This window comes from Pygoscelis adeliae, unplaced genomic scaffold (genome assembly GCF_000699105.1).
Source record: "Pygoscelis adeliae isolate BGI_AS28 unplaced genomic scaffold, ASM69910v1 Scaffold14, whole genome shotgun sequence".
NCBI lineage: Eukaryota > Metazoa > Chordata > Aves > Sphenisciformes > Spheniscidae > Pygoscelis > Pygoscelis adeliae.
In genome coordinates, this window is record NW_008825109.1 from 6,329,816 (window position 1) to 6,348,339 (window position 18,524).

The 18,524-nt window shown below is 40.3% G+C and overlaps 1 protein-coding gene across 2 annotated transcripts in view; it reads left to right on the top strand.

Annotated features, from left to right (window-relative positions):
* SPATA13 (spermatogenesis associated 13) overlaps positions 1-14,203 on the top strand; it is a 48,273-nt gene extending 34,070 nt beyond the window's left edge. For both annotated transcript variants that reach the window (XM_009327760.1, XM_009327761.1), the window contains 6 exons: positions 326-505; positions 1,153-1,385; positions 3,797-3,926; positions 4,489-4,861; positions 8,816-8,890; positions 10,140-14,203. In XM_009327760.1, coding sequence (XP_009326035.1) covers positions 326-505; positions 1,153-1,385; positions 3,797-3,926; positions 4,489-4,861; positions 8,816-8,890; positions 10,140-10,321 — 1,173 coding nt within the window. In that variant the 3' untranslated portion in view covers positions 10,322-14,203. The remainder of the gene's footprint in view (positions 1-325; positions 506-1,152; positions 1,386-3,796; positions 3,927-4,488; positions 4,862-8,815; positions 8,891-10,139) is intronic.
* Positions 14,204-18,524: the final 4,321 nt, after the last annotated feature.

Below are 18,524 nucleotides of genomic sequence, written 5' to 3' on the forward strand. Positions count from 1 at the left end.
AAGTAGTAGCATGCATGGGGCCTTACACCGGGCTTGCCTCCAGCCTGGCGGGTAGCTGTAACAAGGACGTGCGAATGGGCTTTACACACTCTGCAGGTTTGCGATTCATTTACGGTACTGTGAGACGGAAGTTGGACTGCAGAAACCAATGTGTAAACAGTTCAGATGCAAATCTGAAATTGCATGTCCGTGTGAGTGTGTATGGCTGGGAAATCACTCACCCACCTGTAGGTCACAGGGGTTTTGCCAGCTCAAATGGGCTTGTTCAGGGTAGGACCTGTTCTCACATCTTCAAACTAAAGAGTTTTTTTTATTTCATTTCCAGGGTTATATTCGGCAGTGTCGCAAACATACAGGAATGTTCACCACAGCTCAGTTAAGCACCATTTTTGGAAATATTGAAGATATTTACAAGTTCCAAAGGAAGTTTCTGAAGGATCTTGAGAAACAGTACAACAAAGAAGAACCTCATCTAAGTGAAATAGGGTCATGTTTTCTTCAACATGTACGTTGCAAAAGTTGATTTTATTTATGAAATTAGCAAAGTATGATAAGAAAATGCTAAATTACCATGTTAGGAGGGGATTTTAGTAACAAGTGCTTATCAAATACTAAACTATGTATAAGTAGCATTTTAGAATGTAAAATAATTTACAGTTAAAGAATTATGTAAATGTTTTAGATTTCTCCTCATCTTTAGCCAGCATGTAACTTTGTACGCAATTTTAAGTTTCCTTTTCAAAACTGTAATGACCACAGATAAGCTGGACTATTGGCAGTGATCTCATATTGGGCATGCAAAAACTTCCTAAAGAAAATAAGGAAAGAAGGTGGTGGGGAAAGAGGCTGTGAGTTCATGATAGACACTTGCTAAGCCTATAGCTGTCTTCCCCAAAGAAAAGTACTTCTTAAAGTGGGTTTGATTATCCTCACTCAATGGAGGCCTCTATTTCTGTGTTCTTACAAAGAAGGTACATAGTTTTGACAGTTACAAAGTAGATTTCTGCATAGTTTCAAGGCTGATCAGTCTGGAAACAATATAGGAAACGGATTAATTAATCTAATTAGATATAATAAATGTTACAAAAATATCTTTCCTCCTTTATAGACAAATACTTTAGTTAAAGCTTTGACTTTTTTTTTTTTTAATAGCAAGAAGGCTTTGCTATTTATTCAGAGTATTGTAACAATCATCCCAGTGCCTGCATTGAACTTGCCAAACTAATGAAACAGGGCAAATACCGTCACTTCTTTGAGGCCTGTCGCTTGCTTCAGCAGATGATTGACATTGCCATTGATGGCTTTCTTCTCACGCCCGTTCAGAAAATCTGCAAGTACCCTCTGCAGCTTGCAGAGTTGCTCAAATACACCACTCAGGAGCACAGGTGAGAGAATGAAAAAAACAAATCTTACGATAGTAATAACACCTAATTACTCAAGCTTTCTGGGTGACACAACACTGAGGCTTTTGAGATCTGGAACAAAACTCCCATTGACCACTATAGACAGGAGCTCCATCCTAGATGGGCATCTTGGAACCATCACAAATATTAACAAAAACAGTATCTGGAAATGCAGCACAGGGGACTGACAGGATGCAAGGCAGAATGAGGAATAAGTGAAAGAGGGAGAAGGAAAGGAAGAAGGTGCTGAAATAGGATGCAGTGAGGAAGTGTAAATCAGAGTGAAAAAAAGCCAATGTGTCAAAGAAATGAAGGAGAAGGAAATCCACGGAAGAAAGGGAGAAGCTGCATGAATGTTGTGGACACAAGAAAAGGTAAAGAGGGCCTTAGAAAAAAACACAATCTGAGCAAGTTTGGAGGTAATTTTTTTTAGAAACTTCTTAATAATAAACATTGCCTTTGTTTGCAATAAAGTCCAGATATTAGATTTTCAGCTGGGATAAATAAGAATTGAAGTTGCAGGTTATGAGCCTTTCTAGTATACCCCTGAGCTGATTAAATCTTTGACTAAATTAAGATTTTATCTTTAAATGTCTGCCTTTTTACCTTGTACAACTGCAAGAAAAATGTTCCATTGTGACCCCTGTGCTCAAAGTCCAAATGCAGCCTGAGGCAATGCTTCCTTGGCCAAAGTCTGCACTTCTTTAACCTTGAGAAAACTCCCCTTGGAGACCACAGGATTTTTGCCAGGGGCAAAATATAGGGGATGTGAAGTACTGACATTCAGGTGTGAAATGCCTCCATTCAGTTCTGTGGCTACCTGGGAAGTCCTGCAATAACAATTACTAACATGGGTATCTCTTTCACTGCTACCAATTTTAGAAAGATTATTCTGTGAGCTATTAAACCTGCAGATGAAATGACAGCGAAGTCTTGCCACCTTCCACCCATAGTACCTGTTTGCCTCTTCTGTGGCACAGCATCCAGAGATGCCTACAAGCACAGACAGGCGCTCAGTGTACAGAGATGCTCACAAACAGGCAGGCCCACACCCACACGGAGCCTTGGTAAAGCTCCAGCCAACTGGGTTTTTTGGTAGCTTTTTGTTTTGTTTTCATAAAAAGTTTGAAGATCCGATGTGCACAGCCTGCCATGAAGGCCACAGGTTATGCAGCAAGTGCGGAATAACGTTACACACCAACAGAGAAAGAAGGAACTGAGATAAGGAAGGGCAAGAGTAGCAGCGTGGACATCATGCGGTCACCCTGTGGGACATCTCCCTGACGTTAGTAGGATCTTGTTACTGTTAATCTCACTTTTTGTATACAGCGTGGCAGAAAAGAGTTTTCATAGATATAAATAGAGAGAGGAGAGTAACACGCAGATTTAGAAGGGAAGCGCATCCATCAGCAGCAGCCGCTGAAAATAGGAACTGAGACAGAAGCAGATAAAGAGGACAGCGAGGCTGACCCCTTTGCAGGATTTATTTCTGGCTCATGCTGTTTTCTACCTCTGGCCCCCTTTTCTGCAAGAGGCGTTCTGATAAAGGACGGAAGGCAGTTGCTCTGCTGGGACTCTAAGGCAAGAAATATATCTCTCTCCTTCTCTTCTCAGAGACTCCATTTGAGGAAGGTGAAGGAGTGATGGATGCTATTCAAAGGGGAATGAAAACCTGCCTGCAGGTTGGGGAGATTCACAAGCATGTGGGGAGCTCAGGGAAAGAAGGAGGGGAGCAGAGCAATGGAATAAGGGCAAGAGGCTTGCATTTGACCTGGAGCAGGCAGGGGAAGGTGACCATCTTGGCTCTCACACACTTGTTGCATGAAAACAGTCCGCATTGTCTCCTTTAATTCCTCTCTTCGGTGCCCATGTTCTTGGGTCCCTCGCTCACCCTGCTTGAGGTTGCTTTCGGTATTTTTCCTGCCCACATAGCGTTCTCTGTTTGCGTTCATTGACCCAGCCATTGGGAACAAGAAGGAGAAAATACAGTTGTTAAACATGATCGAAGGAATGCCCTTCCCAATAAAATCCCACTAAAATCTTGCTTAAAAACAAATTCCTTTGGTGAAATGTAGGTATCACTGATACAATGGGAGTTCCACCATTGTTTTCAGTAGAGACAGTATTGCACTTCATTGATCTACCTCCTCTGCCTCCTTCCACCAGTTTAATAATTTGCTCCTGGACAAAGCCTAGCGGTACAGCAGCACTGAATTGTACAGACTACCATGTGAGGTTCAGGATAGCTGAGAATCAGGTTTCTCTTATTTAAGTACCCTGAGTAGAGGGATAAATGGGTAATGTGGGCTAATACTTCAAGCACTGTGACACAGTTTGTGATTGCATCATATCCATTGCATAAGTGATCTTTGAAACATGCCTACATTTCACAGTGATTATAACAACATAAAAGCTGCATATGAAGCTATGAAGAACGTAGCGTGCTTGATCAATGAGCGAAAACGAAGACTAGAAAGCATAGACAAGATTGCTCATTGGCAAGTCTCTATCGTAGACTGGGAGGTAAGTGTCAGCCTGTCTCTTTCCTGAGCAAAGGTACTATGTACAGTACTTCATGTCCTCTACAGGATACGTCTTTCTGCGTAGTAGGTAGTTCATGGTGTCTACTTTTCAACTGGTCATTGCTCAGTTAAAAGTCCAGTTGCTTCATTTGCAGTGAATCTGTTAATGATTACCTTGTTTATAAATCAGGAAGAGCAGCATGTATTAACATGGACACTTGTCTTTGAGATGACACTGGATTGAGATGACAAAATGGATTTTTTTTTAAATGCTAGACATATATTATCTCCTTTGGATTTTTGGTAGTTCTGTCAGAACTTGAACCTGCTTCACTGACTTTAATGAGTTTCCTCCTGATTTATGCAGAAATAAAGTAGAGCAGAATCTCATTCATTGAATTTGCCTGTATGAGATTATCTACATTCTATGACATTTTCAAATCTAATAATAAAAATACAAGAAAAATGAATGAACTTAAGACTTGATTATAAAATGAGACTGGTTAGTCACACAGTAAGATCTTAAAATATTTTTTACTTATTACATATATGTATCTTCTTAGGGACCAGATGTGTTAGCCAGAAGCTCAGAACTGATCCACTCAGGAGAACTGACCAAAATATCAAAGCAAGGCAAAAGCCAGCAAAGGACTTTCTTCCTTTTTGACCATCAGCTTGTGTTCTGTAAGAAGGACTTACTGAGAAGGGACATCTTGTATTATAAGGATCGTATTGACATGGATGAGATGGAAATTGTGGACACCGAAGATGGCAGAGACAAAGACTTCTACATTAATGTCAAGAATGCTTTTAAGATAATAAACAGAGCAACAGAAGAGATTCATTTGTTCTGTGCAAAAAAACAGGAGGATAAAAAGAGATGGATGGAGGCATGCGAAAGTGAAAGGAGAAGAGTTCAGGAAGACAAGGAAATGGGTGAGTGGAAGGATTTCCTCTCTAAAAGGTGATAAAAACAAAGGGGAATGTTCTTGCTTTTACACTTCTTTATGCTTTGTGCAGATGTGCACTCTGCCTTCTGGGACTGGTGTCCCTTTCTTACCCGACATGACCTTCAGCTGTGTAAATGAAGCCTGTTCAGGTGTGTTTGCTCTGTCATTGTGGGCCAAAGGTCCAGGGCAGTTAGCTATGACATCTGTGTCACAGCATAACCCATGTGATTCTGGTGCATTACGGAGCAGAATGAGAGATGAGATATGACAAGATGCAATTCACAAAGACCAATCAATAATAAAAATCCATGCAAAATCCTAGCACTTTTGTATGAATCTTGGCCCAAAACATCTGTTTTTAAAGGACACTTTATTATAAAGCCAAGCAGCAATAGTTGTAGATTTATGCTGTCAATGTCGTATAATGGCACCTCCTGTGTCCAGGAGACCTGTGCAGTTGCATAGTATCATTAGTTCCAACCCCACGACAGTAGCACTGGGCAGTTTACAGAGAAATGAAGCCTAACCTTGAGTGAGCAGGGAAAAAGGTAGCAAATCCTAGGATCAGCTTTAGACCCACGGCCTGTGGGATACTCTAAGGACAGTGTCTTCTGTATGAATGTACATTAGGATTGTTATTTAATTTTTTTTTTTTTTGCATAGTTTCATGCTTCTTTTAAGATCAGTGACAAAAGCTCCAGCAAAATCTCATTGGCAAAACATACATGAAGAAGACAGCAACACTAATAAGAAAAATAAAACTCTTTTTAATATTCCTAAAGAAGTAATGAAAATATTAGTGCATATCTGTGTGTTGACTGCATGAGAACTTCTCCTTTTTATAATGCTCTTCAGGCTTAGGCTTTGGATGACAGCAGGTTAAAATTGGAAGTCCGGTGAAGTGGATGATATAGCTCAGAAATTATTAAAATTTAAACAAGATGCCAAATATCATATTCCACGTTCACTTAAAACACCTCGTCAGAAGACTAGGAAGACAGGAATAACCCTTAGATTACAAATGTAAACCTTTTGACTTTAGTGGCTTTCTCTTGTTTGATACTGTTGTAAATATGACAAAAATAAGGCCTCGTCCATATGTATTGTAGATAGTCCATAAGTCGAAGAAAATACTTTCAAGTTTACCAATTCATACTCTAAAACCCGTTTTAACTCTTCCCCAATGCACCAACTGTTGCAATTAACCCCAGTCATCTCGAGTCTAGAGTAAACAATGAAGCAGCCACAGCTAAACTTTCCTCAAACTTTCCAAACTTTTCAAAACCAACTCTTCTCCTGTGCTGAACATCACGGTGTGACATGATGATCCTGTTGGGCACAACACTGATGGCTTTCGTGAGTTTCTCTGCTCAGTCACCTTGTGCTCATGGGGATGGGTGGTGGCTGTCTTTCCTAATTCACCTAAACAGAACTCTAAAATAAAGTGGGTATTGCAAAAGGGTGAAGGTGATCAGAAGGTAATAAAGCAATGCAGAGGATCTGATGATGAGTGTCCAAACAATCCCTCTTACAACAAAGTTACAGAAAGCCTCCTCTCCAGCATACGATGAGAACAGTAGTACAGTCATATGGAAGGATGATATGGAATAAATCACAGCTCCTGCACTTTTGTGAGCAGGACTGAGCAAAAGAAGATAAAATGTGAACATTTTCCATTCCCATCCTTTCTGAGGAGCATTCTTGAGCTCTTCAAATCTGTATCTATACCTTCTCCTGCAGTGGTTGCTTTATGGAGCATCGGGAGAGTATGTTGCGCGGGCTAAATGCTGTATGTCAGGGTGTTTCTGAGGCTCACACTATTGCTTGCCCTGGGCAGCAGCAGGTCTGTCTTGTGCAGGCAGTGGGGTGTTACCATTCCTTCTAAGTGACACTGCTGCAGAAATCCCCAAGCGTGAGGAAACTGCAAAGGTGTAGCAGCTACAGCCTTAAATGTCATTATTTATTCTACTGGGACCTCATGAAAATCAACATATGATATTCAAAAGGGAAACCATCCAACAGTGGTGGCAGTGATAACGATGAGATTTGTTGTAACAGCACTAACCCTTATTTAGGGCTGGGTCACAAGTTCCCACGCTGCTGAGCACAAGGGTTGCAAGGGAGGGTCCATCGTGCTTGCTGCTCTCCAGGCATTGTGCAATATAGTGAAGAAAATTCAGTATAATGAGAAACTATGTTTTGATAATGCCACATAGGCACCTGCGGTCTTTTCTGCCCATGTAACATCCAGCCTTCTGGAAACTTGCTTTTCAAATGTCGCAACTCATTATTCTGACGTACCTGTTTTGGCACAGGTATCATGAACCAGAGGAAAGATAGCTGAGTTGTAATAGCTAATGTCCATTTGGTCTTGCGAGTCACAGGTTTTTTTTCACGTTTTCTCCATTACCCAGAAGACTGCTTCTTTTCTAAAATTTCTTTTTTTTTGGCATAATGGAACATTTCCTTTAGCCAAAACCAGTGGAAAGGCGCCAGTATTCTCAACCTCAGATTTAAATTTATCTTGTTGATTTTGTAAGCTATCTTGCTGGACTTGACACAAAGCCTCTAATCTAACCACTCAGAGAACAAATACATACTCTTCCAATTCAGAACTGCAAATGGCATTTTACTTCTATTTTCAAAGACACTTTGGTGTGAGTCACTGTCTCCCAAACCATATATAGCTTTTCTTAGCTTTTATGAATATATGGGAAGAAAAGGCCACAGCCAAAAAATCCTTCTCCAAACCGCTAATAGTAACCCTAAGAAAGTGGTCTGATCTCTGTTGATGAAATTGCTTTCAGTTTTTTTTATCTGTTTCCTTGTTTCTGTAAAGGAAAAAAACCCCTGCAGAATAAAAAAAACTTCTGCTACTCCAAAATTATGGCTACCTGCTGTTGTATTGTAAGTTAATAGGCTGATTTGTAATAACTTCTTCATAAGTTCAGGCTAAAAAAGTAAAGGGAATTTTAAAAATATAGAGAAGTGCGGGAATATGCAAAATGGAACCAAACCAGACGCTTCATTCAGACTTTGAATCGCAACTTCTGTGCTCTTTATGTGCATATGAATGAAATGAGTGACAGCATGTGCACCCTGTTGTCTCCTTGTGCAAACATAACATATCCATGTATCTCAACTGTCTTGTACGCAGGGAAAGGAGACTGGAGTGCCTGTACATGGGCTCCAGACGACACCAGTCACTGGCGTCACCTTTCATAGCAGATGTCTGGCATCTCTGTAGTCAGCACAGATCAGTCAAACACCTATCACATGAGAGTAAATAGTATAGGATTGACCACATACTATAGCATCGTGTAAGTCATACAAGTATGCAAACAAGTACATGAGTGTACAACTGGAGTGAGGGATCCAGACCCAGTCTGGTGCAGCCAGAACCACGTCACAGCCTGCTTCAGTGTCTGGCAGATTATGTGCTACTGTCTCCTCTGAGTGGAGGGAAGGAAACCCACATTTGTACTACTGCAATGCCAGTGACTTCAATTTGTTACCCCAAGTTAGCTCAGAGTGAGTGAAAAAAGAAACAGATTTTGCATTTGTGATCTATTACTTTGTGGCTTGTAGCTTTCAGAAGTGTTAATTTACACTTCTTTTTAATCTCTTGTTATCTGGACTTAGCTATAAAAAGAACTTTTGTGTGGTTAGTTCCCCAGTAATTGCCATTTGCAGGAACTGGAAAGCAGCTTTTCCCAGTAATCTACAGGCAAATTAATGTTCCTATTGTTACCCCAGTGAAAAGCAATCTTTAAATTTATATGACAAAGTAAAACATACTTCTAAAAACTTCAGGTATATTACTATTAAGATTTACTATAAATTGTTTAAAATATAGTTTACTTATTTGTTTTAATTTAATGTAATCAAGTATTAGATACAGTATTTTTATACCAGTGCCCTAATTTACGCTTTGACATAGGAATGGAAATCTCAGAAAACCAGAAGAAACAAGCCATGCAGAATGCCCGTAAGTCAAGGCATGGAAAAATTAAAGGTGGGTGTTCAGAATTGCTTTACATTCTTACTGTGTTCCAGTGTTCTTTGTTAGGAAATAGCACAATCTGGCTATGGTTGAGTTCTTCAATCTTTTAAAAAATTTTCATGGTTTACATGAAGCTCAAATAATTTCCATTAATCTGTATTTTAATGCCAAATTCCAATGCCTTTGGAAACTGTCTACTAAATCAGCTCCCCAGTCTCCTTCAGACAGGCAAGTCAGTATTCTCTTTATTAGAGAAGAAACTGGAGAGCTAAGGCAAGCTGTTTATTTAAGGATATAAGAAAATGCATGCAGAGATTAAATTAGAAATGAGGGTTACTGATTCCTTCCTTTGCTTTTACTCAAACTGCTTGTTCTTCTTTAGCAATTCTGTGCTTTGTTTAAAATATCCTAAAGTCCTTTTGCAAGCCACATGTTGCTGTATTTATGATAATAAACTCAAAATGGCTTCCTTCTGTCCTGGACTAGAAGGAAGGATGGACTAGAAACGTGTTTCTCTGGAAACAGCTTTTTTATTCCTTTTCTCTCTCAGAAAATGCACCGTGATTTTGTCCATTTCCATCTTCAGGTCAAATTTGGGTAAATCTGTGTGTTGAGAGAATAAACTGAGCAAGTGGGACCACATTAAGTCTGAAGGAGTGAAGAAGTTGATGTTAGGTAGTCCTCTGCTGCCTGGAATTAATATTATTAAAGCATTTTCTCTTTATCGATCGCTAGATACCTATAAAACCTGTCCAGATTTTCAGGGGAGTGGCTGAAAATTGTGATCAGGAGATTCTGTTCAGAATGCACAAAGGTCAAAGTCTGAGAACATTAGCCTGGAAAAATATTTTCCAAATTGAAGAAATAACGTTTTTGTTGGTAGCAATATTTTACCCAGCCTTATTCTGAGATTTGACTAAAATACGAGTATCTACTGTGTTAAGTCATTCCTTTGAAATACCAGAATTTACTTGTGCAAACAATATAGCCAGGCTATGGGAAACTGCTGCTTATTTTTGGTAATTCTGTAATGTTATTTTTACTGGTATTACTCTCTTCTTAAGCCAAATCAATGCAGCAATTAAAAAGTCTAACATCAGAAAAGGTAACCTTTAGTAGTGCTTCTGTTCAGGATCATGGCAAAATTCATACTGGCTTTATTGACCATTGAATTTGTCCTATGGTCCTGTGCTTGAATTTTCCCCGTATTGGTTGCTCTGTTAGCTGACTCATATGCTTTCTTAAACTGTTCCTTCTGCAGGTGTGAGCTATAACGGGTGTCCTGTGCCTCCTCCACACCAAAGCCTGCATCCTATTCATCAGCGCCACATCACTGTGCCTACCAGCATCCCGCAGCAGCAGGTCTTTGCCCTGGCAGAACCCAAGCGGAAGCCATCCCTCTTCTGGCATACCTTCAACAAACTCACCCCCTTTAAAAAGTGAGAGGCCAAGGACCTGGGAAGGACATCGGCACAGAGGGAGACTTGCCTCCAGAGAAGGACCTTGGAGACACGGTTAAGCTTATTTGAGCTCAGTGAATCTCCAGTTTTGGAGGGAAAACCTTGGGCTCCCTTGAGCCAGAAATACAATGTTTGTCTAGAAGAAGAATGAAGTTCCTCAAGACTGCTCTGAAGTCAATGTTGCCAAGTGTCGGCATTGCGGATGAAGAGCAGTCTCCCTTCTGACAAAGACAGCTTGCTGTTACTCTGAAGCAGCAGTATTTGATTTCTGTTTCTTAGTTATGTTGAAGAAGTGATGGAATCATGCAGGTCATTGTAACATTTCATTTTTCTTAACCTTATATTGATGGCCAAATTTAGGATAGGGAGGAATTTTTCCTTAGGGGTATATCAGCAAGGAATCTTAGGAGAGTTTTCTCCTTCCTTTTGGAGCACTGAGCAGAGACCACCCATTAAAATCAGGTGGAGACATCCCATGTGATTAACCAGCTGTTGCAGAATTTAGTGGACCCTAATCCTTCCTGTCTTTTTCTATTAAATTGCCAAATGGCAGGAGAACGTCCCGCAAGGCCTTACCATATTCCAGATTGGAACAGGGAAATCTTATTCTGTCATATAGAAATATGAACAGAGTGTGAAATGGACTATAAAGATATGTGCATTTATTGCACGCAAGTGGAAACAAGAGGAGCCCAGGGCATCTCAGATTGATTACTTTCAGTCACAGCAATATATTGCATGCATGTATGCTTTTCAGTATAGAGCTTTTATATCACTTTTTGCGCACTTCTTCGCCTGGGAGATGCTTCTTTATATTTCCAATATGCTTATTTCTCTGTGTAAAAAGTATTTTTTTATTTTCTAATGGAGATAATGTGAATGTACAAAGTCAGAGTTGAGACAGTGCGTGCTGACTGCTGGCTATGTTACATAGTTCTCACACTTTGTATTCATATAGCTTGACTTAGAAAATGGATGAATAGTAATGTAAATATATTGAAGTGGTCTGGATCCACGCTTCTTCTACACAGTCAGTTGACAATGGGTTTTGACCAATTACTACTTCACAAAGAAAGATAAATCCTTACTGGAAGGGACAGAGAAATTGTGTGGACTGGAGATGGATTTTTGTCTCAGAGTCGTCAGTCTGTATTGGAAGGGGAAGAACCTGACTCGATTAAGGTCAGCTCTGGCCAGCATATGCAATACGTGATTTGCATTGCTATGATTTGCCTATGACATGAAGTTGATTTGGGAGAATAACTTTTAAAAAGCCACCAGGAAGAAACAGGGTCTTGATATTTGCAGCACTGATCATTTCTGCTTGATAGCTCTCATTAAGGATGACAAAACTGCTGGTAATATGGAAGGAAGGAAAGACTCCGTATGTTTCAGAACTGATTTGCTATGAATGTCTTTACAATATTTTACCCTATGCTGCTGATTAGGGGCATTATCTGATGATAAGGATAGATCCAAGGGTATTCTTTGACAATGGACACAATCAGCTTTGTCATGAATCTGTAATATATGAAGAACAAACAAGGGGCTAGAGGCCAGGCATCTTAACAACAATGTAAAAAAGCCTTATTTTAAACATGTATTTGTTCCTACTACTATTGTTACCTCTATATTTTTATTTATCATCAGTGTTGTGAAGCCCACTAGTTGCTAGATTTTGTGATTTGATAACTTTGCGGCAACTTCTGCAAAGCCCAGGTTTGTGGTTTTGATTTTAAATGATATCTTTTGACAACTGTACATTTCAAATGCCTTGTGTATATAGCTCAGCAATAATGCAGAGTCTGGTGATGCTCAGCCGAATTGTTCACTGCGTAGTGAACTTCATTGCTTGTGCTTTCCCATAGTGATGGAAGATGACCTGAAACAGTTAAGAACTGGAAATATGCACTGATATTTTCAACGATCCAGCTTAAAGAAAATGCACGGGAAGGTTAGTGAAAAAAAGCTGGCTGGGTTTTATTTTTCTTTTGATGTTTAAAACAAGCCATTTCTGTTCAGAGTTTTTTAAAAGATAATTCTAAATGCTCAATTTAAACACAAGGAGCAGACTTCCAAATGCAGGCATGGATACATGCCCTTCCCCTTAAATGAGTAACCCTTTTGTGTTTCTTACATACCCGTTTTTGTGGGTACTTGCCACGTTCAGGCCTGCAAACCAAAGTGATGCACGTACTGTGGAAGTGGAGATGATGTTTTTCATGATCACATTTTGAAAGACTTGTTCTAAATGCAAAAAAAAAAAGTCTGAAGTTGGATTGCAGTGCTCACCCAGAAACTTACCCAGCTGGACCTTAAGACTTTATGAGATTCACACTTACTTACATGTGTGTCTTTGCTAAAACCTACTTCCTTCCAGGGCTCAGTTCTGTGGAGTGCTGGGAAAAAAAGGAGGTTTTGGGATGTATCTTCTGCCATGTCGGTGCCCATGAAGGCTCTCCCCATGTAGTAGTGCTGGTGCCTTAGCCCTAAAAATGAACAGAAATGTTTGCATATGGTTTTGGATGCAGCAGGTTTTTTCTCAAGAAGTGAATTTCAGAGCGATAAAAAGCAAATGTTTCATGGTACAGATTACTCAGGACAGTTTTACATATAGTACCCTACATACAGACATGGTGGTTTTACAATGTTCTCTGTGTCTTTCTTTGCAATCTGACCTTGCAACAGATTAAGATAAAATGTAACAAGATGGGCCAAATTTAGATACCACCATAACCTTTTAAACAAATTATAGTTAAATGAAAACACACAATTACATTGTCCAACAATTAAGACAAATATTTACTTGGGGTTCAGCCTGACTTTAGAATCTGGGAAAAAGAGTTGCAACTAAAATGTAAAAGTCTGTATTCTAGCAACTCTTGCCCTGATCCTCCTTCTGATGACAAAACTTATATATGATCAGAAAGGTGTGACGGCAACATCTGTTCTTCTCCTCTCGCTTTTGCATGCTTTAAGTTACTATAAAAAGTTCTAGGGCAACTACTAAGCACATTTGTGCCTCGTTTAGATAAAGCACAGCCAGAGCCTTCCCGATGGCCTGCTGAGCAGACAACCTCAGACTTTATGCATGAGATGCAGTAAAATATAATTGTCCTCAAATGTGTTCCCCCTGAGTTAGGAAAATGCCAAACCATAATTGCATCTAACTCAGAGCATTTGATGTATAAAATAATAAGATTGTTTTACAAGTGGCTCTTGCCATGCTAAATTTCACATTGAGTTTTAGTGGTCAGTGTAATAACGGAGTTCAAAGACAGACTACTCAAATGTTCCACATTTTAGTTGTCTTTTGAAAATAATTGTAACAGAGTTTTGGAGCCAAAGGTCTTTAGCCTTAGCTAACACAGTACCTTTCTTTGACTGCCTTTCTGCTTTTTTTCTGTATGTTAGGCATTTGTATGGAGGAGATGCCTTCTGAACGATCTCTAATTTAAAACTATTTGTTGTAAATACTAGGGACGACTTGCATATATATTTTATTTTGACAAGTGTTTTGTAACATTTTATCTTACATACATTGCTTTGTGCATCTTACCATCTCTGTGCTGTTACACGTTGTAAATGAAGTGTCCTGGCTACAGAGCAGATGAATTGGCTGTTGACGGCTGAAGTACAATGTATAGGACTGCAGTAGCTTGATGTGCATTTGTTCTGAACTAATTGCATTACAAGGTTTATTTACTCTTGGAACATTGTTTGTCAAATGAATCTATTTTCTGGAAATAAGTACAAACTTACATTCCCATTATTTTTCTCTTATTGTACGTGTTTGAATTAAATCATGTACAAAGCTGAAGTTCCTCAGCTGTGTCTTATAAAACTTTATTGTGCAGTTTTAAAATTGTTGTGGGGTTTTTTATTGTCCACAAAATATCCTCTGTGATGCAAAAATGTATCAACTGTCATATTTATTTTATTATTTTAAAGCAAAAAAGGTCACACCCTCCTCTCTTGGTTTTCCAGTAACAGCTGCAGTACTTCTCAGCACAAGTTCATTTTAACAACTACTAAACCTGATTCTGGGATTGAAGTCTTCATCGTTCAGGCAAAACCCATCCTTGTTACTGTCCCAGCCATATGCATCTGCAGTGACTGTGCTTTACCTTGTCCTGGCAGACAGCTCCCATGGTACCCCTTGGAAGTAAATGCAAATGCAGCCTCTGTATTAGTAAAGCTCCTGCTAACAGAGGATGGTGACTTAAGTACTGTAGTTCAGATAAGGAGGATTATATTTTATTTTCTTTGGAACAAAAGCAAAACCTTTTGAAAGGCTTCATCCAAAAGGCGTGTTCTGTAAATGTGTGTGAACAGGCTTACCTGCCTGCTTGTTAGAGCAATGGGCAATGCTGCTGGAGAGTCAACTTATTGCTCTGATTCAGGGAAGTTTTTCGTTTCTTCTTATCCTGACAGAGCAAGGGACCACATCTGAAAGGCGTGCGTGTGTCCTTCCTGCTCAAGGCTGCGTCAAAAATTACGTTTCTCTGAGACACATTAGCTTTAACAAAATAACATACTTTGCTGAAATCTTTTCACCAAAAATGCTTTGGCAATTTCAAATGCTGGCAGAATAGTTGGGTTTGCCAATTCTTTTGCCCTCCTTCCAATGTCCAAGCTCTTATCTCTATTTCTTGGTTCACCTCACAGCTGAGAGTTTCCCAGGCCTCCCAAGTGCTGCTGCTGCAGCAGGATTTGTGCCGAGTGCTCCAATATCAAAGTGAAAGGCACAGTCTGAGCACTGAGGTAGATCAGATGACCGAAAAACATACCTTGAGCAAACACTGGAGTAGGGCGTTGTGATCAATAGGCTTTCTAAGGAGCTTGCAATTCATCTGGCCATGGTGAGCTCATTTGTGCATTTTATTTCCTGCTTTGGCAGTCAGGCTAAATCCTGTCAATCGTTCCATACTGTCAGCTTTTAAGTTCCTCGAGAGCTGATCTGTCAGGTGGACCTTTTAGTTCGCACAGAAATAGCACTGCTTGTCTCAGGTTTTTTGGTTTGGTGGGTTTTTTTAGGGGCTACATGATGATCTGTGCTTGGTAACAGAGACAAGGATTCGGGCCTTTTTATGTTACAGTACCAAAGGAGAAATGAAAAAGTCAGCAATGGAAAACTGTACATCATGTAGCCTGTAAGGAAAGCACACAAATATTTAATGTGTTTCTGAATATTTTTCAAAATTCAGTTATTCTAACTAGCTAGAGAACATGTAATTGTGAGAATATGTCTAAACTGTATAAACTGTCAGCACAACATGTTTTTTTTTTTAATCTTAGGTCTGAGTTAGGTTTAGTTTACTGCAGTCAGAACTGACTTCTGGTTGTCCAGGTGAGTACTAAGGGCTGAGAACTCACATACTGCCACTACTAAGTATTTAGGCTCTGGTTTCAAAAAAAGATGTATGTGTGTGCATGTGTGTGTGTGTGTGTTTGTATCCATATGTATCCACACACACACCCCCACACCCACATCCCTTTATAGACTCCACATGGCAACCCCAGATAATGTCTCTGCTGGTACCTACAGCAGGTTGCACCAGACAAGTGATCCACACCCATCACACCTTCCCTCTGTTTATGTTACATCTTACATTTCTGTTGTGCATATTGGCGTAAGGGGACAACGACACCTGAGCAAGGTTTTTACCCAAGTCATTTTAATGTTTTAAGCATTCAGAGTGGGCCACCAGCAATGACGGACAAACCACTCCGCAGACAAGCGAAGGTTGGAAGGTGTCCGCATCACTGGAGTCTGGTGTCAGCAAAGTTCAGAAGGGCAAATCTGAGAGGGCAGAGGTTAGCAGAGCAAGGAGTACCCCTGCCCTTCAAGGGCTCAGTTTCACTCAGAAGAGAAACACAAGATGATGTAGGATTTATCGACTGTTTCTCCTAGTGATTTTTGGAAAGCTGAAACTGCTTCAGGGGGAAGGAGGAGCTCCAGGTGCTCCTGAGGGACTTTGCTGGCAGAACCAGGCACATACTAAATTCCTCCTTGTTTCTGGCACATAGGAAATAAGAAGGCAGAAGGCCCAATATATACACTGAAGTGAACTGTCAGTAGGCAGATTTGCTAGGCACAGTTAACCTTGGCCTCTACCTATAAGCATACCCCAGACTTCGGAGATACTGACTCACAAAGGACTGAAAAAGTGTCTGGAAGGTGCTCTGCTCATAAGGTTGGGTATATCTTCTTTTATTAACCATCCATCTCATGGTTATTACTGCCATATTCAGCTCCTAACAAAGGTAATTAGCACAGCAATCAATCTAAAAAACCCCTGCATCTCCTGCCATTCAGAAGCAACGTTTTTTAAAAGCAAATTAGGAACTTTTGCTACTGTGTAATTATTTCCAAGGCATTATTCTGTGATGAGGCAAGGCATACTAGAAAGCAGCTGACGGTAGTTTGTCTTTAAGGCCATTCCTACAGCAGTTTTCTTGGTTCTCTGCTAAAAAAGTATCAAACTGGACTAACTGCAGAGTCCGTCAAGGTAAATGTAACTAATGAATTACGTCATTCTCACCTCAGGATTGGGATACACAGACCACCACTGTTGTCATTGTAAAATTCACAGCCTCTTTTGGGTCAGCGTAAGGACCCTGCTGTCCTGGAGGCCCTGCCGCTGCGGGTGCCGTGTCCCCAGGAGCCCCTGCTGCCCCCGGTGCTGTCACCCCAGAGCCACCGGCTCTCCCAGCACCCCGCAGCCAGGAAGGCTCAACAATAAATCCAGGTTTTCTGCATGGCAGGACAGATCACTGAGGGCACAGCACTAAGCTGGCAGGGTGGGCTATTTTTCAGTGACTCAAACTTTTGAAGTGTGAGAGGAGGCCAAAGCTAAGCAATCCTAGAAAAATTCAGATGGTGCCTAACGGGTAAAGAGAAAAGGATTGTTTGTCGTGGCTCTCATTTCTTCTTCTCAATTAGCACAGCAGCGAGGCTAATTTGGCTACAGAAGTTCATTCAACTAGAGCAGCTAATTGCTGCACATTATCCTTCCTTTTCCTCAGAGCACGGTAGATACAATGTCCCAGACGCAAACCAGGGCACCATAACGCTTGCAGTATTTTCGTAGTACCACAGGGTGGCGGTGAAGACCTTGGTGAAATCTATTCACCGCTCAGCTGTGCCGAGGATACATTATTCGATACGCAGAGCACACATGTCATATCTTTGCAGTGTGGGAACCCCCTCAGACACAGTGTTTTCACTCACTTGCACCAACAGGGGTGAATTAAGGCCACTTCCTCTAACACATTAACTCCTGTTACTATTGGTTTTATCCTTCACTGTTCATGATCACCATTTAAGGAGCTGATGATACGCTCAGTTGCTTACCACTAGTCCTTAGACAGCAGCAGTTTCATTAGTTTCAGGAAGACACAGGTGAGTATCAAGTTATGGCTTCTTCAGATTTAGTTACCAATAATATATAATTTAGTAGCACAATAGCTTTGACTGATGCTTGAATGGCTAGATGGAGAGCCTGCTAATTACACATGAAAAGCTCTCTTTGTCATTCCATTTATTTACTTTAACTCAACCTCGTTACTTCTTTTCCACAATCATCTAATATTTGTGATGCCACGTTCACAGCATTGTTATTTTTAATTTCTATAGTCTTTTTGTCCCTAATTCCATTGTAAATTGCTTGACACAGAAACAAACTTTATTACATGTTTTTGCAGCACAATAATGGTATGAGACATGCCTTCCATCCTACAAACCAACCAAGCTGTCAAAGGCTAACATTTGTATAATGTATTTGTATAATGGAACAGGCAAATCAAAGCTTTATTATAGAATCATAGAATCATTAAGGTTGGAAAAGACCTCTAAGATCATTGAGTCCAACCATCGACCCAACACCACCATGCCCACTAAACCATGTCCCTAAGCGCCTCATCTACACGTCTTTTAAATACCTCCAGGGATGGTGACTCAACCACTTCCCTGGGCAGCCTGTTCCAATGTTTAACCACTCTTTCAGTAAAGAAATTTTTCCTCATGTCCAATCTAAACCTCCCCTGGCGCAACTTGAGGCCATTTCCTCTCGTCCTATCACTAGTTACTTGGGAGAAGAGACTGACACCACCTCACTAATCCATTTTAACAATTTACTTTCATGTAACAGTGGTACAAGCCAAAGTACAGAGCACTTCAGCTT